The sequence below is a fragment of the Macrobrachium rosenbergii genome, chromosome 19 (genome assembly GCF_040412425.1).
Source record: "Macrobrachium rosenbergii isolate ZJJX-2024 chromosome 19, ASM4041242v1, whole genome shotgun sequence".
In the NCBI taxonomy this organism is placed as follows: domain Eukaryota; kingdom Metazoa; phylum Arthropoda; class Malacostraca; order Decapoda; family Palaemonidae; genus Macrobrachium; species Macrobrachium rosenbergii.
In genome coordinates, this window is record NC_089759.1 from 14,734,347 (window position 1) to 14,752,463 (window position 18,117).

At 42.4% G+C, this 18,117-nt stretch overlaps 1 protein-coding gene across 1 annotated transcript; it reads right to left on the minus strand.

Moving 5' to 3' along the window:
- Positions 1 to 584: 584 nt before the first annotated feature.
- LOC136848409 (uncharacterized) lies at positions 585 to 16,141 on the minus strand. Its single transcript, XM_067120707.1, has 2 exons — positions 15,776 to 16,141; positions 585 to 776 (listed from the first exon to the last, which is right to left on the minus strand). Exons 1-2 carry the CDS (start codon positions 16,139 to 16,141, stop codon positions 585 to 587), a joined length of 558 nt encoding a protein of 185 aa, XP_066976808.1.
- Between the last annotated feature and the right edge of the window lie 1,976 nt (positions 16,142 to 18,117).

Genomic DNA, 18,117 nt, shown 5'->3' on the forward strand with positions numbered 1-18,117 from the left:
TTGTTAAACTGATTCGTCAGTACAACAATCTCGGGGACGAGACCTTGGCTGCCGATAAAGTCGTTCCTTCCGGCCTCGAAGCCCTGGCCGATCCTCATAGGGAATCTTTACCCTCGATAGAGCTATCATGGTCGAAGCTTGCAGAATCAGTCCTGGGCCAGGTGAGTTCTCTTGTCTCTGGAAAGGAGAACTCACTTCGTTCCAGTTGCTTGTTTAAGCTGCTTTCCCCACCTCTCCCTTGTCAGATGAAATTTTACAAACCCTCAGAGAGGTCAATCTTGACAGCCCAGATCCAGGTCTGTCGCTAAAGCAATTCCATGCAGAAAACATCATCTCACATTAGGAGTCAGCAACAAGCAGTCTCTTGGTTCGACCGTTGGTCTGCAACAGTAACCGAGGTTATTGCTTCCTCTTCATCACTCCCCAATGTGGAAGTGACTAGCCTTATCAGACTGTTCCTGTCTGGAGGCAAGGCCATTACTTACCTAGCCCTCCAGACAGCTAACCTGTGAACAAACTTGATTCCTAGGAGACAAGATGCAACTCTCTATTGAGTTTTGAAGTTTGTAAGTCCCGAATCAGTCTTAGTCTTGAAGAACGGACCTTTGCTGGGTTCCACTTCTCTCTTGACAGAGAGCAAGCGGACGTTGTGGTGGGTCATCAAAGGGCTGATCACAACGAATGCCTTGTCCACCTTGCAGTGGCAGATACCTCAGGGCCTTCGCGTACTGCTGCATCCCAACCTTCAGGTCAGGCTGATCCTTTCTCTGCAGGTCCTAGGAATGTACAAAATCCTAAGGCCCCTTGCATGAATATCCAACCTTCTTCGGCCCTCTCCAGGAAGGGCGCAGAGCAGCAGCCCTTTCAGTCCTCGGCCTGCCCAGGGAGAAGAGGTGGGGGAAAAAGAAGGAAGGAGGATGCTAGGGGCGGTGTTCCCCTCCATGTGCTGTCACTAGTGGGGGAGTGCCTGTCAAGCCATTGGGCAACATGGCAATGACACAGAGCAGTGAATGTCCTTTGGGTGGTAAATTTACTTCCCTTCGAGTCTCTCCCATCCCTTGCCATTCTTATGGTCCGTCTACAGACATGAGTTCCTGGATTGCCAAAGGACCTCGCTCTACAGAAGGAGGTGAAGGCAATGCTGATTAAGGGCGCTGTAGAATTTGTACAGCATGATCATTCTTGTAGAGAAAGTATCAGGGGGATGGAGACTGGTCATAGGCCTATCAGCCTTGAACTGGTTTGTTTGCCAGACCCGATTCAAAATGGAAACGACTCTGTCATTGCTGGCAGCCATCAGGGAGTCTGAGTTCATGCTTACGATGGATCTGCAGGACGCTTATTTCCAGATACCCCTCCATCAGTTCTCCCACAAGTACCTCCGCTTTATCCTCAACAGGACAGTGTATCAGTTCAGGGCACTTTGTTTCAGACTATCAACGAGAGTGTTCACCCTTGTTTCGACTTGGGCCATTCGCACGGGATACACCATCTGAGATATCTCAATGATTGGCTAGTTCTGACAAACTCTTGTTTGGAGTTGCTCCAGGACAGAAATCGCCACCTCGAATTTTGTCACAGCATAGACATTGTGATAATTCTCAACAAGTCAGACCTCATGCACAGTCAGGGGATAAAGTACCCAGGCATGCTGATAGATACAGTAGCAGTGAGTCTTTCCCCCAGACTCCTGCATCAGCAAGTCCAAGGAGACAGCAGTTATTCCTGTCCTGACAGGAACAACCAGCTCGAATGTGGCAAGTCATTCTCGGTCACCTTTCGTCTTTGAAGTAACTGGTCCCTCATGGGTGATTTCACCATCGCTTTTTTCAGTGGAGAATGAAGGAGTTCTGGTCTCAAGCAAGGGATCCACTGTCCCTTCCCATTCCTCTCTCGAGAGAAGTGAGACAGGACCTAGCCTGGTGGCTAGACAACAGGAACCTTGTAATGGGAGTCCAGTTTCACACTCCCCCTCTCGAGATGCCTCTGTTTTCGGACATCTCAAGGGAGGAATGGGGCGCACACCTGGAGGAGTTATTAATCTCAGGTGTGTGGAATCAGAATGACAAACACTTGCACATCAGTATCCTGAAGCTCAAGGCAGCTTTTCTAGCTCTCCTGGAGTTCCAGGATCAAGTAGTGGGGCACTCCATGGTACTCATGAGCGACAATACCAAGGTATTGGCATACATCAATAAGCAAGAAGGACTAGTGTCTCTTAAGCTTCATCAGTTGATGGTGTAAGTGCATGAGTGGGTAGTAGCACACTCAGTGGAGTTGTCAGCCAGATACGTCCTGGGCAAAAGAATGTAGTGGCAGACGAACTTGGCCGCCAGGGTCAAGTGATAGGGACAGGATGGTCCCTACACCCGGACGTCATGGAAAGAGTGTTCAATCTGTGGGGACGACCAGTTATAGACCTCTTTGCAACGCAGCACAACAGGAAGTTGCCGGTGTTTGCTCAGCCATCCTGGATCCTCGGGCTGCAACGGATGATGCCTTTCAGCATCCGTGGAACAGTCTCGACACTCACAGTACACTTTTCCTCCATTCTGTCTTATTTGTTAAGTGATCAAAGGAGTAATGATCACCACGAATCTCAGAATGACCCTGATGGGTCCCACATGGCAGCATGGCGAGTGGTATCCAGATTGCTGGCTCGGCTATCCATTCGGAGCTACTGTTCATCATGTAGTGGACTTTCTCATCTTCCTTTGCCAAGAGAGGCATCTCTCTGTCTCAGCAATTTAAGGCTACAGAGCCACCCTGGGCTTTGTCCTACACCTAAAAGACCTAGATCTCTCTTCTTCACAGATGTCCATGCTGGTGAGGAGCTTTGAAAAGTCTTGTTCTCCCAGAGAACTCAGGCCCCCTGAACGGGATGGGACTCTCGTCCTTCGAGCCTGACTCGTGCCCCTTACGAGCCTCTACGAGAGTCGTCAGACAGGGATCCGACCTTCAAGACTATATCTCTGCTTGCCTATAGCATCGTGAAGAGAGTAGGCGAACTTCATGATCATTTCTATGTACAGTAATGCTAAGCACTCGAGAGGATGGGGATTTGTTTCGTTTGAATTTATACCAGAATTCATAGTGACGCCAGATTCGAGTCCTTTTTGATCCCCTCCCTACAGGACTGTAGGTAACGAACCAGGAGAGACACCGCTATGTTCAATTACGGTGCTGTGGCGCTACTCAGCAACTGGAGCCTGGCAAGACCAAGAAAGAGGTGTCCAAGAACTCAATATCTTTCTGGCTTCGTGAAACTATCAAACGGGCATGCTCAACGTACATTCTAGCCCAGAGCTCATGAAGGTAGGGCCATAAAACTGTAAGTGACTGAAGCATGCAGTGAAGGAAAGATGCTGTAAAACGTAGGAGAATGCGATTGACAACAGCAGCAGAACTTACCGTGGGGAATTCTAGAATGGTTACTCATCCTTCGTCAAATAACGGGCACGGGCTCACAGGAATAAAGTCTCCCTGACTCATTCCTATGCATAAATTTTCATATAATTTGTGGAATGAATACGTCAAGATGCCCTCACATTAGGTGTGTTCGAGTTGACCCAACTCATAAGTATAGTTAATAATTTGGTATGTAAATCTGCTTAAATTAATGTTCAGTAGACCCGGTGCTTTATACTTAAATATTAGAAATATCATGATTTTAACATTAATAATTTCGATTTTATAGAAAGTCTGTACAAAAACTTTTTAGGCTAACGTTTTTACCATTAGAATATGCCTATTTTTCATGCGAATAATGTTTCACCAAAGTATCAGTTATCTTTTTAGGCCAATAGCTCTGATAGACTGCCTGTTTTTATAGGTCAAGTTCGGTTGCCTGTTGGTTTGAAAATATATTGGTTTGATTTTAAAGTTGAATTCACATAAAAAAGTTAAATTCACATAAAAAAAAATATTCTTTAGGGTATGCTGTCCCTGTGTAATTATGTATAAAAGAAAACGGATAAATCCCGCTATAGAGAAAACTGATGCGACTGCCGCTTCTGAGTTTGGTAACCATCATATTTTGAATCTGGTCACCACTGTATTGCAGTATTTTAAGTACGCTCCATTTACATACTAATGAAGGCTTAGTACAGTTTCAAAGGTTCATCTTAATCCTCATCTTCATCACAGATGTTGGTATCTGGTTCACAGAAGGAATAATAAATACAGTTTTCATGTAAGTTTTCTGTAAAGGTATTTCTTACAACATTAAGGGACTGCAAATAGGCAGAATTATAATTTAACAGTTAGCTCCTGTTTCATGGCCAACTTTTGCTGGAATTTTCATGAGATTCAAGTCAGAAGTATTATGAACTACGCCTTGAAGTAAAAAAAAAAATCCTGTAAGCAAATTGAGAAATTGCATCATTTACCCAGTAACATGTCTTTGGAACACTGTATTAGAGGGATTGCGTCTTTGGAACACTGTATTAGAGAGATTGTGAACAGTGCATAGGCAGTCAGAAACAGAAGATAGTGAACTTACAGTATTTATATTAATATTCTGATTTAGTATTTTTCACCGTGTGGAAATAGGCATAAAATTGGAACATTCATAAGATCTGTGTAGGTCACCTACCCGATCCTTGATGAGAAGGTTTTCCGTTTTGTGTCATATAGCTTGGCAGATTACATCAAAAATACGTTTCTTTTAAGTTTATTGAATATTTGATATTAAATGTTCATGTTTTTAGTCATTAGATTTGACATCCTAATGTTCGTCGGTGAAAAAGTTTTTCCTCTATAAAAAGAAATAGAGACTACAGAAGTCGATTTTTTATATCAATATATAAAAAAAACTTTCGCCTTTTCGTGAAACGTGTTTCAGAGCCAGTCTTCATAGTTACAAGTCTTTTCGTCAGACACAATATTTCTGAAATTCGAGCAAGGTCTCATTTACAGTATTCATGGATTAGAAATACATGTGGGAAATAAATTATTAACCTAGGCATCCAAGCATCACGATTCCAAGTCTGTTATAACAGTAGTAGTAGGTTCTTCCTTTTGCAATAGCTTTGTGACCATTCATAGTCTTTGTGGATAGTCAGCAAAATAACTGTCTCCTTAATTTTTCCAAGTTCACAAGTTTCATGTTTTCACATCTTAGATCTATCGTTACTGCCCTGCCTCTAGTTGGGTAGCTGGTCAGGAAGGCCTTGTTTCTTGTGGCTTGCATGGTATGTCAGCAGCTGCACCATGTTGACCACTTAACTTTCCTATATGTATATTTTATGATGTCTTTTCGGTTTCTCGATGTTATGAGAGTTACGGTCAATGTGTACATGTACAGTTCTGTTATTTTTTTTTTCCTTTTCTCTGTAGATTGCATTAGGATTGTGTTATATTAAATAAACGCGTTTTTATGCTGTTAATTCTTTTTTGTGATGTTGAATTGAGCTATTTGCAGCCATAGTACAGAAACAACGCCACGTTTATGGTTCTGTAATCTTATATAAAAGTGACATAAACAAGTTTAAACTACTGTGGGTAGTTTTGGTGGCCTGAAGACTTGTGTATACCCAGAGATGCATAATGTTTGCAATTGTGCCTATTCAGAAAGTTTGCTTCCTTGTAGGGAAAGAACATACGTACTAGATACGCTAATATATTTTCAAGTATTCTTAGGTGCTATTTCCACCAAGTTTATATGACCTTTGCCACCTTGTATTCAAGAGCTAATTTTTCCTGTACTGTTAGATACTAGAGAGTGTAAAGTCTCCGCTGGGTGAGTCTTCTGTGATGAGCGACCCGTTTTCTTTCAATTCCGCTCCTATTGGAGCGGGTCACGCAAAATCAGCCATATCGAACCAGCCATGCCTTTCTATGTAAATTTATACCTGTTATTAATTTATTTTGTATCTGTCTCTTCTGTATATGTATCAGAATGTTGTCATGTCGGTCATTGTCCATTTTCTTTTCACATGAATTGTATTTATGCATTGTAATTATTGTCAAGTGTAATTGACCTCGGGTCACCGAGGTTACATTGTATTCCTTTGTGTGACGTCAGTCCGCCGCTATATAAACGGCCTGCGTCTCCAGTGAAATCTAGCCTACGGGCCAAACAAGGGAAAGGCCCGTGCCAACACAAGAGTTGGCTTAATACAATACAACAACCAGTGAAGTATCAGTAACTCTCCTGCTCATTTCTTTTGCACCTTGTAAAAGAGCCCTCCCCCTGTGTTCCTTATGTCACACTATTTGAAGGTTGGTTGTCTTGTCTCCTTCCTCCTTTCTACTTATCGGTAACTTGTGCAGTGTTTTCTAATACCACATTCATTCCCTTAACATTGTATGTACATTGTTGTCATACCCCTTTGTTGTTGTGCTCGTTGCTGTATTAACTGTCCCTAAATCTCCCACAGAAGAATGAGAAAGAGAGAGAGAGAGAGCATTTACTTTTGCTTTCAGTTTAAATTGTGTTTAGCTAGTGCTTCACACCAGCAACGGTCTGTAAAGTAGTAACTAGATGGCGCCGTAACAGTCTGTTTTTAGTGTGCCATTTTGTAATGTGGGAGGACATCATTCACCGAGAGAATACAATCACATCTACAGTCATTGGTTTACTAGTATTAGTACTTTATTACGGTTGGATAATGGGTTGATTGTAGAAAAACAGGCATTTCAAGGCAAATATTTCAAAATTAAAATATCTAACGTTCTAATGATATCAAGCTTACTGAACGCCGAGAAAATGATGTAGTCTACAAGGAATCTAATAAAATGGGTTTTGTTGCTTTAAAAAGTTATTTACATTGGTGATAGAAAGAGATTTGTGTGAACAGCACGTCTTCAAATGCTGTTGGGAAGCCTCAGGGCAAGAGATTATCGGTTTTACCAGTCATTTACAGTAATCGTTTCGAAACTATGTTCATCTGATTTCATTTTTTGTTTCTTAATAGGGAACTTGCCTACTTTTAACAGGCAGTTGTATTATCAGTTGGGACAAAATGTAGCGATTTGGTTAGTTTTAGCTGTGTGCCAAATGTCCATATCCATACAGAAGTTAGTGACAGTTCCTTACCTGCCATTCTCTTAAACTGGAAATATTAAGTTTTCTTTAATGCATGATGTAAAACTCAATTTTGTCTGACTTTCACATTCAAAGCAGTCATCTTTAAAATCCCAAGATATATCCATGTTCTATTAGGTTATATATGTAGCGTTCAAGGATAGGCTATACGTAATGGAATTTCTTTCCTTAAAAAAACGCAAAAGTGTACGATAGACATTTTTAAAGTATTTAAGCATATGTTGATTTTGCTATTAATACAAAAATATAATTTTTAAATAATTTGGTAACTATTTTAGTAAATATAGAAAAGGTGTAAGTTTTCCAAAGGATTAGCATAACAAAACAATGTTTGCATTTGTGAGTTGAAGCGTCCCGAGTGATATGTATTGATAGGCTATGAAAGTATTCCATAAATTATATGAAGTTGACTTTTTGCGTAGGAATCAATCTAAGGAGATTTTATTCCTACAAATCCACATCCAGAATTGCTGCAATTGTCCTAAAGTTAGGCTAGTGGACAGGGTGTACGACACTGAAAATTTAAGTATCTCCTAGTTATTAGGCCAGCTTTACATTTTATTACAATAAATCTAAAGTTAAGAAATAACAGTGTGATCATCCGAAGGATAATTAAGCATGACACAAATCCAAAACCTTCATGAAAAAGTGACAATCGCGGTGTGGTGCCAGAAAATTGAGCCAGCCGAGTATATCAGAAGGTTTATTATTCAGAATGCATCAACAAATTTCTATACTCTGCTGTTTGGGTTGGATATTTGATTTCTCCCAGTTCACCACGATTCCCAGATTGTATAAAAAAAAAATCCCAATCCTGAAACAGTTGCTTCTCAGAGGACACCCAAGGTTAGCCAATCCTTGAGTTAATACAACAGAATCCCTAACTGAATGGCCCCAAACCAATACCCGCTGTAAACTAAAATGTGGAATAAAGGAGTTATTATTATTATTATTATTATTATTATTATTATTATTATTATTATTATTGTGAGAAATTCTTCTCACAATTTTTTTTCTGATGTTTTTGTTTATTAACTTTTTTCATGCGATCTATCTCTTACTGTGAAGTTATTAGTATCGTCCGTCACATAAGAAATTATTGATATGATCTTTCGTTGTGAATTGCCGTCTCTCAGGTAATCGACAGACAAGAACGATTATCTGGACGACTGTCTGATCCTAGGTTTCACAGAGGCTTCGTTACTAAAGGACAGGCACCTCCCTTTGCCAGAGTCTTGGAATTGTCATCAAGTGGCAGAAATCTGATTTGGTGCCCAAATAGACTATAAAATGTCAAGGCATGATCGTGGATGCCAAAGAAGTTCCAGCCCTCCCTGCCTTTCACCAATTAGACAGCCTCAAGGAAGTAGCAAGATGTTTCCTAAAGAAGAATGAGCAGCTGGCCCAACTTATGCAAGCGGTGTTGGGTCACTTCGCATCCCTGGAGAAACTAATTCCAAATGGAACGTCACACCTACGTTCCTTCTAGTGGCCCTGAAATACTATTTGTAAAGGAAGAAAATCCTCTGTTCAGAATACAGATATCTTTTTGTGAATGTGGGAAGAATAAAAAGGAGGTATTGAGGAACACCATCTTTTTTTGGTTGAGAATTTTTTCCAGAGCATATGATTCAATGGATGCCAAAGGTGGACCCCCGCCACATCCACGTGCTCACAACCTTTGAAGAGTTGGACCATCACTAGCATTCCATGAGAACTTCTCAGTCTAAAGGCTGCCATTAACGTTCAGTTATACCTGTGCAGTTATGCCTGCGCAGTTGGCCTGTGCAGGCGCAGGCAAATCTTCACTACTAACGATAGTCTTTTTCCTCTGTCCTCCGTAGCAGCCATGGTGTCAGCACACGATTCTCGGGCTGTAATTGGCTTGCTGATATCATAAAAAAATCATAAACATAAAGTAGGACGTCCAGTGAAAGATTGGTTGAAAAAACTAAACTAATTCAATAATCCCATTTGAATTTGTTAACGAGTTTAAATTTGACCCCAAGGACTTTCACAAGGTTTATTGAATATTTTATGAAGGAAGGAAGATTTCCATGGCTAGATAGTTGTGTTAATTACGTTAGTAATTGTTTTTCATTTCAAATGTATAATACTAATTTGTTTTCATTTTAAGAATGACTTTCTTATAATGTGTTACAACGATTGAACATCCATAGTTTACTACTGTACCTTTGTTTCATCTGTGTTTATTAGTCTAATCTCATTTCAAAACTGGCTTACATGGGATGTGAGCAAAGAATGACCAGGCATAGTCTAATATTGTTTCAGAATGTTGAATGTTATTTTGTTCTCATTTTAAAAATGAATTGCATATATAATACATAATCATGAATAGATGCATTATAGGCCTATTCTTATTTTACATTATTTCACCATAATGTATATTTATTCTTGTTTAAAAACTAACTTGTATATATGGTTTATAACCACGAATAAACATACATAGGCTTAATCTGTTATAATAGCCTCTGGATTTTACTTGCCCAAGCAAAGTGTCATTCATATAGATTTCAATGAAATCTACAAGACATTCAGGAATGAGGCTGCCACTTTCAGCCTTCATTATGCACAATTATTTTTCCTGTGGAAAAATAGCAAAATTATAAATATATATTCTGACATCCGTATCAATTATTAAAAAACAAGTAAATCCAATACATCATCAATTTAGGTATACTAAACGCTTAAATTTAATAAAACTCAACTGTGTGTTCTTGAATGGTACATGATATCTGTCGGGGACGGAGAGTGAACTGAGCCAAAAAAGTTGCCTCCTCACAATAACTTTCAAGTGCATATGCACAGAGTCGTTTGGCTGGAGGCTTATCGATTGAGATGAGCTATTTGCTCAGGCCGCCTGTGCAGGCGAGAAAAACTGTGCCGGTTGTTCACATTAACATTTAGGTTTCCTGCACAGGCCGACTGTGCAGGCATACGTTAGTGGCAGCCTTGACAGCTAATGAGGGCTGTGGTTTGGCAGCATCAGACCATCCTCTACATATTCTACCAGAGGGACTATTGCCCACAAGTCCTCTGATGTGCTATCGTTAGGACCTGTGGTGGCAGTACAACAAATAGTGTGATTACCGGGACCTCCCCTGTGGGATCCCATGTCCTGTTCAAGTACTTGGGTATGGGTGTTCAGTTATAGTATTTTGAAAGGTGGAGTTAAAGACACCTCTTCTTTCATCCTGTCACATCGGGACATTCATGCCGGAGCACTAGCTGATTGAAGACAGGTAAGTATAGTATACTACGAGCTCCTGTTCTATTAGTGTTAGAATGTGATCTCGCCCCTCCTTTTTTGACAAGGGATGGAGGGACATGGTAGACCTATCCCCAAACCCACTGATTTCCTTAACCAAATAGGGAAAGCTGCAGACTGATAGTACCTCCTCTCCGGAGGGGTGCCTCTGCAAGATTTTCCAACATAATTTCTCCCACTGGCATGGGAACCTGGTGCTTACCAACAAGGATGACTGGGCAACCGAGTACTGAGTACTGCTAAGGGATTGTCAGAGAAGTACTGTACACCTCGCCTCAACTTAGGCTTTTTAGTGTACTGTCCAGACACACTAGGACACCCTCTTTCCTGGCGGTACCTCCCTCCTAATTGGTCTCCAGACATGAAAGGTGATGGTTTGTGTCCCCATAGGAACAGATACCAAACTTTTTAAAGTAATTTGTATTTTTCCTAGATATACAAATCTGGACCTTTCATACTGGAGGATTTTCCCTGCTTCTTCAACCACTGGTGCATACCTTATGGCTGAAAATCCAATTGGTTAAAGTCAAGTGAAGTGCCATATCCTTCCCCGAACTTTGTGGGTAATTTCCCTGGTTATAGTTAGTATGCGGGCCGGTCCAGCACATGCCACAAAAGTTACCCTGATATGATAGGTTCAAAATCATGTACTTAGTAAAACTAAAACATTTACTTCTAAAATATTTTGTATGTATTGTTTTTCGGGTATTGACCATACAGTCAGCTACCTTCCAAAGTTAAAAAGAAGAAGATCGCTAGCTGTTGATAAATAGTCAAATAAAGGTCAGATCGTACACTGTCTTATGATTGTCAATTTGTAAATTTCTTATGTAATTTTCTAAGACATTTAGGTTAATCTTAACCGTTTTGATATAAATGATTTACCAACAACAAAAGTAATAAAAATTGCGAAATATATACGTATCACTCACGCCAAAGCCTTAACCTTTCAAACCCTGTAAACCTCGGGACCCGTTCTCTACCCATGGGAGTCGTAATATCGTCACCTGGCTCGTAGTTTTAGGTCCCACACAGTTTAAAAAGGGTTTAAATACAGACGTAAATCTGATATTAGGAAGATATCAAGCTCAATTACTTTGTCTGTATTTTCAAGGGTTAAAACCATTTAAATAAGGTCCTGTCACGGGCACCCGAACCCGTGGGACCCCAAGAGAGTAGTGTGCCCTCGATCCCCCCAATGCTTGGGCCCAGCACTTGTACTCTTCACTTACATGTATGCACGTGTATACACAGATATAACACGGCCAGTCTTGTTAATTACTGTATTGCCTAACTTTTTCCCACATCATTTGCATATCATCCCAAGATCCTGTTAATATGTATGAATGGGAGTCCCGAAGTATCTGTTGTAATCTGTTACAGCATTCAGTGTAATAAGGTCGATCATCCCTCTTCCCCGCTCAAACAGACTAATTCTTTCCTTCATCTTGTCTTTAATTTTTACTGATCTTACCCTTCCAAAAAATGTTTCGTAGTTAATACTAAGCAGGCCTCTCCTTTATCAACACTTGGTCTACTACTTTTGGATTTGCCCAGTAATTGTTTCGAATTTACCCCTTTCGTTTGGTGTTTTAGCTTTCTCCTCTATTTCATTTATCATTGCTGTCCATGTTTCTTTTCATTCCTTGGCCCTCTTTTTAATGATTTTGTTTCTCTAATATCAATTAATTCATATCTTTGGCATTTCCTCTTTCCAGGCGAAATAATTCTGCAAAATATATTTAAATTCCTTTTTGCTATCTACATAGTAGACTAGACACTTTAAAATCCCGAATAAAGGGTGCTCCTTTTACTAACCCCCTCCCCCCCGCCCATAATTTTTTTCTTATCTGCTGTTCTCATTATCTTATCGTACATGCCCATCTATTATCCTTTCTTGAGATCTCTGTTGTCCCCTTTGTTCTTTATAACTCTCTCCTAATATGTGTTTATTTTCATTTTCGGCTTCATCAGCTTTCTTCTGTTTTGTTGGTCTTGTTTTTTTTCTTTTTATACCACATTGATTCTTTATTATAATAGCTTGTGTGCTTCCATGGGCGGTCACCGAAACTGCCTTGATGCTCATAAGCAAAAGTGTCCGTAAGCTTGAAAAAAGGTGAAGTGGTTTTCAGTTAATGTTATCATCATATTCTTTATTAGCCTTTGTTTTAGATAAATAATTTTCCCAAAACTTTAGCAATAACTTTAGAATCTATAAATGTTCTTGGAAGGCTTTACATAAATAAATTTCCAGTAGAGAATCAGGAAGCCAATCACAAGGTCAGGCGAGGCGTTCCTATTCAATCTCCCCGAAGTTTTGTGTTAAATTAGTGTGTATTTGCGGTGTCGCCCCGTTACCATCAACTAATGTTCAGAATTTATTCTACACTACTCCACAGTTAGGGTGGCTGTTCGCTTGTGTGAGAACAGCAGTGTCGAACCCAAAAATTAAAAAAATTGGTAACAATGAAAATTAAAAACAGGATGGCTGTACCGCTGTAGCGTATACGCTCAGGAAAACAAAGAAGTCACGAAAAGAAAAAAGTGGAAAGATGCACATCAGTAAGAGGAAGCCAAGAAATTAGACAGTATTAACAGAAAAATCTCACCAATGGGATGTATCAGCTGCGAAGTATCTGAGGTGGTACCGGGGAAAGGTTGCAGGTTAACTCGTCTCAAATGCGGGTGAACTCGTACTAAAATCACAGGACTTTAACATTACAAATTAAAGTGACTACGACAGATAAATAGGTTAGACATGAAAGAACATTACTTAACCTAAAAATGATTGAAAGACGAAATCGATGAAGCAGGACTAAGGAAAATAATACAAGAGAGGGAGGATATGAAAGATGTATAGACCAAATTGCAAGTCACGGTCATTAACAAGGAATCAGTGTGGTCTAAAAACAAGACCAGCAAAAACAGAAGAAAACTGATGAAGCTGAAAATGAAAACAAAGAAACCCAAATTATGGGACAGCTATAAAGAACAAAGGTGACAACAGAGATTTCAAGAAAGGATAATGGATGGGCTTGAGAGGCAGATAATGAGAACAGCCGATGAGATAAGAAAAAAATTGTGGGGGAGGGCGGGGTGTTAGTAAAAGGAGCAGCCTGTATTCGGGGTTTTAAAGTGTCTAGTCTACAATGATGAAAATGTAGATAGCAAAAAGGAATTAAAATATATTTTGCCGAATTATTTCGCCTGGAAAGAGGAAATGCCAAAGATATGAATGAATTGATATTAGAGTGAAAAAAAATAATTAAAATGAGGGCCAAGGAATGAAAAGTAGCATGACAGCAATTATAAGTGAAATAGGGGAGAAAATTGAAACGCCAAACGAAAGGGATAAATTAGAAACAATTATTGGGCAAATCCAAAAGTGGTAGGCCAAATGTTGATAAAGGGGAGGCCTGATTAGTACAAACTACAACATTTTTTTGGAATGATAAGATCAGTAAAACTTAAAGATAAGATATAGGAAAGAACTAGTCTACTTTCAGTTTGAGAGGCGAAGAGGGATGATTGACCTTATTACACTGAATGCAGTAGTAGATTAGAACAGTTACTTTGGGACTCCCATTCATTATATTCACAGGACCTTGGGATGATAAACAAATGACGTGGGAAAACGTTAGGCAAAATACCAGGTAGGAATAATGCCACGTTAATTACAAATACAGTGAAAACAGTAAGGCAGTAATTAACAAGACTGGCCATCTTATATCTTTGTATACACGAGCATACGTCAAAGTGAAAAGTAAAATAACCTTCATTACGGCGCTGGATAATCCTGATGGGTTCCGGCGCTTGGTCTTCAAGACCTAATTTTCATAATCAGTCAATAGCTGGGCCCAACCGTTGGGAGGGAGAGTGCCCAAGACAGCACCTCATTTAAACGGGTTTAACCCTGGTAATAAATACGTATAAAGTAATTGAGTTTGATATCTTCCTCATATTAGATTAACTTTGCGAGACCTAGGAGCCAGGTGATGATATGACTCCAGTGGGTCGAGCGAGAGAGCTCAGGGGTCTCAGGGTATACAGGATTCGAAAGGTTAAGGCTTAGGCCTGAGTGGTAGGTATATATTTTACAGTTTTTAATATTTTTGTTAATGGTAAAAAATTTATAGCGAAGTGGTTAAGATTCACCGAAATGTCTGAGAAGCTTACATAAAAAGTTTGCAAATGGACAATCATAAGACAGTGAGCGATCTGACGTTTATTTCATGTAGATTGATTAACAGCTAGCGATCTTCTTTTTAACTTTGGAAGGTAGCTGACTAAATGGTCAATACCTGAAGAAAGTACTTACCAAATATCTTAACCTCTTGTATCAGGTGTCCGCATACGCTGAACCAGTCAGTATTATAACTAATAATAAGGTAGATACCCACATAGTTAATTAGGTAGGCGAAAGATATGGTCGTTCAAGTTCAATCAGCTTTCCCCAACTGGATTTTCAGCCATAAGATATGCGCCAATGTTTGACGAAGCAGGGAAGCTCCTCCAATATGAAAGGTAAAGATTTCTATGCCTAGGAAAATACAAATTGCTTAAAAAATGTTAGTATCTGTTCCTTTGGGGACACCAATTAGGAGGGAGGTACTGCCAGAAAAGAGGGTGAGTGTCCTAGTGTGTCCGGAAGGTACATTGAAAGACATGAGGCAAGGTGTACTTCTCTGACAACCCCTTAGCAGTACTCTTGTGAGGTTCAAGAAATGTCAGAAGTGAATGGCTGATCCTTTATTTTTCTCGACAGGTGTTTATAATGCGGAAAGGTAGCGGGCGACCTGAGGCCCCCCCCGCTGCGTCCGTACAGAAATTGTGTTAACAGGCATAAGAAGACATATAATGCATTACAGAACATGTAAAAGGCAGATATATATATCGACAGAAAGGCTGTATAATGATGCATACAGTGAGATACATAAAGAATCTGAAATAATAACAAGTAACATGTATGACGTGATTAATGTACATACGAGGAAAGAAACACAAAAATGGAGAGGCGATTTGACGCCCTTACAGATACTCCCCCCAAAGACAATAATTAGAGGAGCAATTATTGGATGAAACAACATTAATCATGCAATCGCTGAGGTAGTTGGAGTGGCCCCCTACTCCTGGAGAACTGTGGGCGTGGGGTGGAACCGACATCTGAGGTTGGCTCGATGTGTCCCATGGGCCGCCCCGGACCCCGCTTTGGTTGGGGGGGTGGGTGTGTCTGCTGGGAGGTACTGAGGGGGAACTCTGGGGCGCCTGCCTGCCTCCTCGTGTACTTCGCTGTCCAACAGGAATGCCGGCTTCAGTCTGTCGATGGTGACCCAGTCTTCACACCCGTGGATGTCAAGGAGGTATGCCTTGGTGGCCCGCCTGATGACTCGGTGGGGCCCCCTGCAGGGCCCGCTTAAGGGCAGATGACGGGCGTCCACCCTGACGAAGACGTAGGCACAGGAGTCTAAGGTGGGTCGCCTGTAGGTGGTGGTTCTGTCGGTGAAGGTCTTGTGGCAGGGCGCGAACTTCTGTGCGAGTTCCTTCAACCTTGGGAGGTGGGTGTTGGGGCTGTCAGCCGACGGCGGGAAGAATTCTCCGGGAACGGCCAGTGTCTCCCCGTAGACTTTGTCAGCAGGGGAGGCGTCGCCATTTGCTTTCGGTGCGGTGCAGAGACCCAGCAGGACCCAGGGGAGCTGTTCCCTCCACCTCTTGTCAGTGCAACATGCCATGAGGGCTGCCTTAAGAGAGCGGTGCACCCTCTCAACCATGCCATTCGCTGTAGGGTTGTAGGTTGCTGTACCCATCAGGCGTGCCAAGGAGATCCAGAGCTCTGACAGGAAGGCTGGACCCCTGTCTGTAGTGATGCTGTCTGGCACTCCGAAACGGCTGATCCAACTGGAGAGGAGGGCCTCTGCGCATAACACTGTTGATGCTCCCCCATGAGGGTTGCCTCAGGCCAGCGGGTGGAATGGTCTATGATCGTCAGGAGGTATCTGGCTCCTCCCGACTGTGGAAGAGGCCCGACGACGTCGATGTGGATGTGGCTGAAACGCCGACAAGGCTGGGGGAAGTCACCGACCCCGGATTCTGTGTGCCGGGATGTTTTGCTCGCCTGCCATGGGATGCAGCTCCTTGCCCACGGTCAGACGTCCTTGTTGATGGTATGCCAGACGAACTTGTCAGTCATGAGGTGCGCTGTTGTGCACCCTGATGGATGGGAGAGACAGGGATTATGTCGAACGCCTGCTTCCTCCTTGAGGCGGGTACTAAGGGATGGGGGCGGCCTGTGCTGGTGTTGCAGAGGAGAGTTGTGTTCGAGTATCCTATGGAAACGTCTACCCACTTAAGAGCCGTCACTGCCATTCTGTAGTCTGCCGTCTCTAGGCCTGCTGCTTGCTCTTTTGCCAGGTCTTCATAGTCGATGCCAAGGTGAAGGAAATTGATTTCTACTCTCAACAGGGCATTGGCTACTGGGTTCTTCCTGCCAGGGGCGTAGTTGATGGTGTGCCCGAATTCGGAGATGGCGGTCAGGTGTCGCTGTTGCATTGCAGACCAGCATCTCCCGGCTTTGCAAATGTGTGCACCAAGGGTTTGTGATCTGTTAGGATCATGAATTCGGTCCCCTCCAGCTGTTACTTGAAGTGTCTCATGGCCTGGTAGATAGCCAGCAGCTCCCTGTCGAAGGTGCTGTAGCAGGTTTCTGCTGGCGAAAACTTGTGGCTGAAGAAGGCCAAGGGTTAGGGGCGCCATTCACTAGTTGCTCAAGTGCTGCACCGCAGGCGATGTCGTTGGCATCCATTGTCAGTCTGAGGGCAGCTGCGGGGTTGTGGTGGGTCAAGGTAGTGGCACTGGCGAGGGCTGTCTTTGTTTCTATGAATGCCTGCTGCTGCGGAGCCTCGCAGGTCAGTGATTTTGGCTCGCCCTTCAGGATTGATGTCAGGGGTTACGTAGTGCGGGCGACGTCTGGGATGAACGTCAGTAGTAGTTTATCATCCCAAGAAACTCCTGAAGGGCCTTGATGGTTTGTGGTTTCAGGCAATTCTCTATAGCTTTTACTTTAGAAACCATGGGGCACACTCCTGCTGGGGAAATCTCGTGCCCGAGAAAGTACGTTTCAGATGGTGCAGACATGGCGAAGGTGTTCCTCTGGGGACCTGGAGAAGATGAGAATGTTGTCGACATAGCAGATGCAGAAAGGCAGATCCCCCAAGATGGTGTCCATCAGGCGCTGGGATGTGGCACCTGCATTCCTGAGGCCGAAGGTGGAATAGGAGAATGTATAAGTCCTGAAGGGCGTGATAATGGCAGTCTTTGGGGCGTCGTTGGGATGCACAAGGACTTGGCAGTATGACTTCAGCAGGTCCATCTTGGAGACTATCTTCGTGCTGTGGAGGGTGCCCGTCAGGTCTCGCATGTTAGGGAGGGGGTAGTGGTCTGGTGTTGTCAGAAAATTCAAGCGTCGATAGTCCCTGCAGGGCCTCCATGAACCATCGGACTTCTTTACCATGTGGAGGGGAGACACCCATGGGCTTGATGCTTTTTAACAGACGCCTAACCATTCCATCTCTGCAAAGGCCCGTTTGGCGTCTTGTAACTTTTGCGGGGGACAGTCGTTGGAACTTGGCATGGGTCGGTGGGCCTGTCATAGTGATATGATGGAAGATGCCGTGCTTTGCTGAAGCCCCTGGTGACTGGCGTAGCTCTGATTTGAATATGTCTGGGAACTCTTGTAGGAGGGACGTGTAGCTGTTGGGGGCTGTGGAGCAGATGGCGGGCATTC

What these genes read in the sequence shown, in the direction of transcription:
- LOC136848409 (XM_067120707.1), bottom strand. Translation starts at nt 16,141, where the DNA reads ATGGGTACAGCAACCTACAACCCTACAGCGAATGGCATGGTTGAGAGG. An exon ending in GTGCCTACGTCTTCGTCAGG is followed by an intron (nt 777 to 15,775) that starts GTGGACGCCCGT and finishes GTACATTCCTAG; the next exon opens with GACCTGCAGAGAAAGGATCA.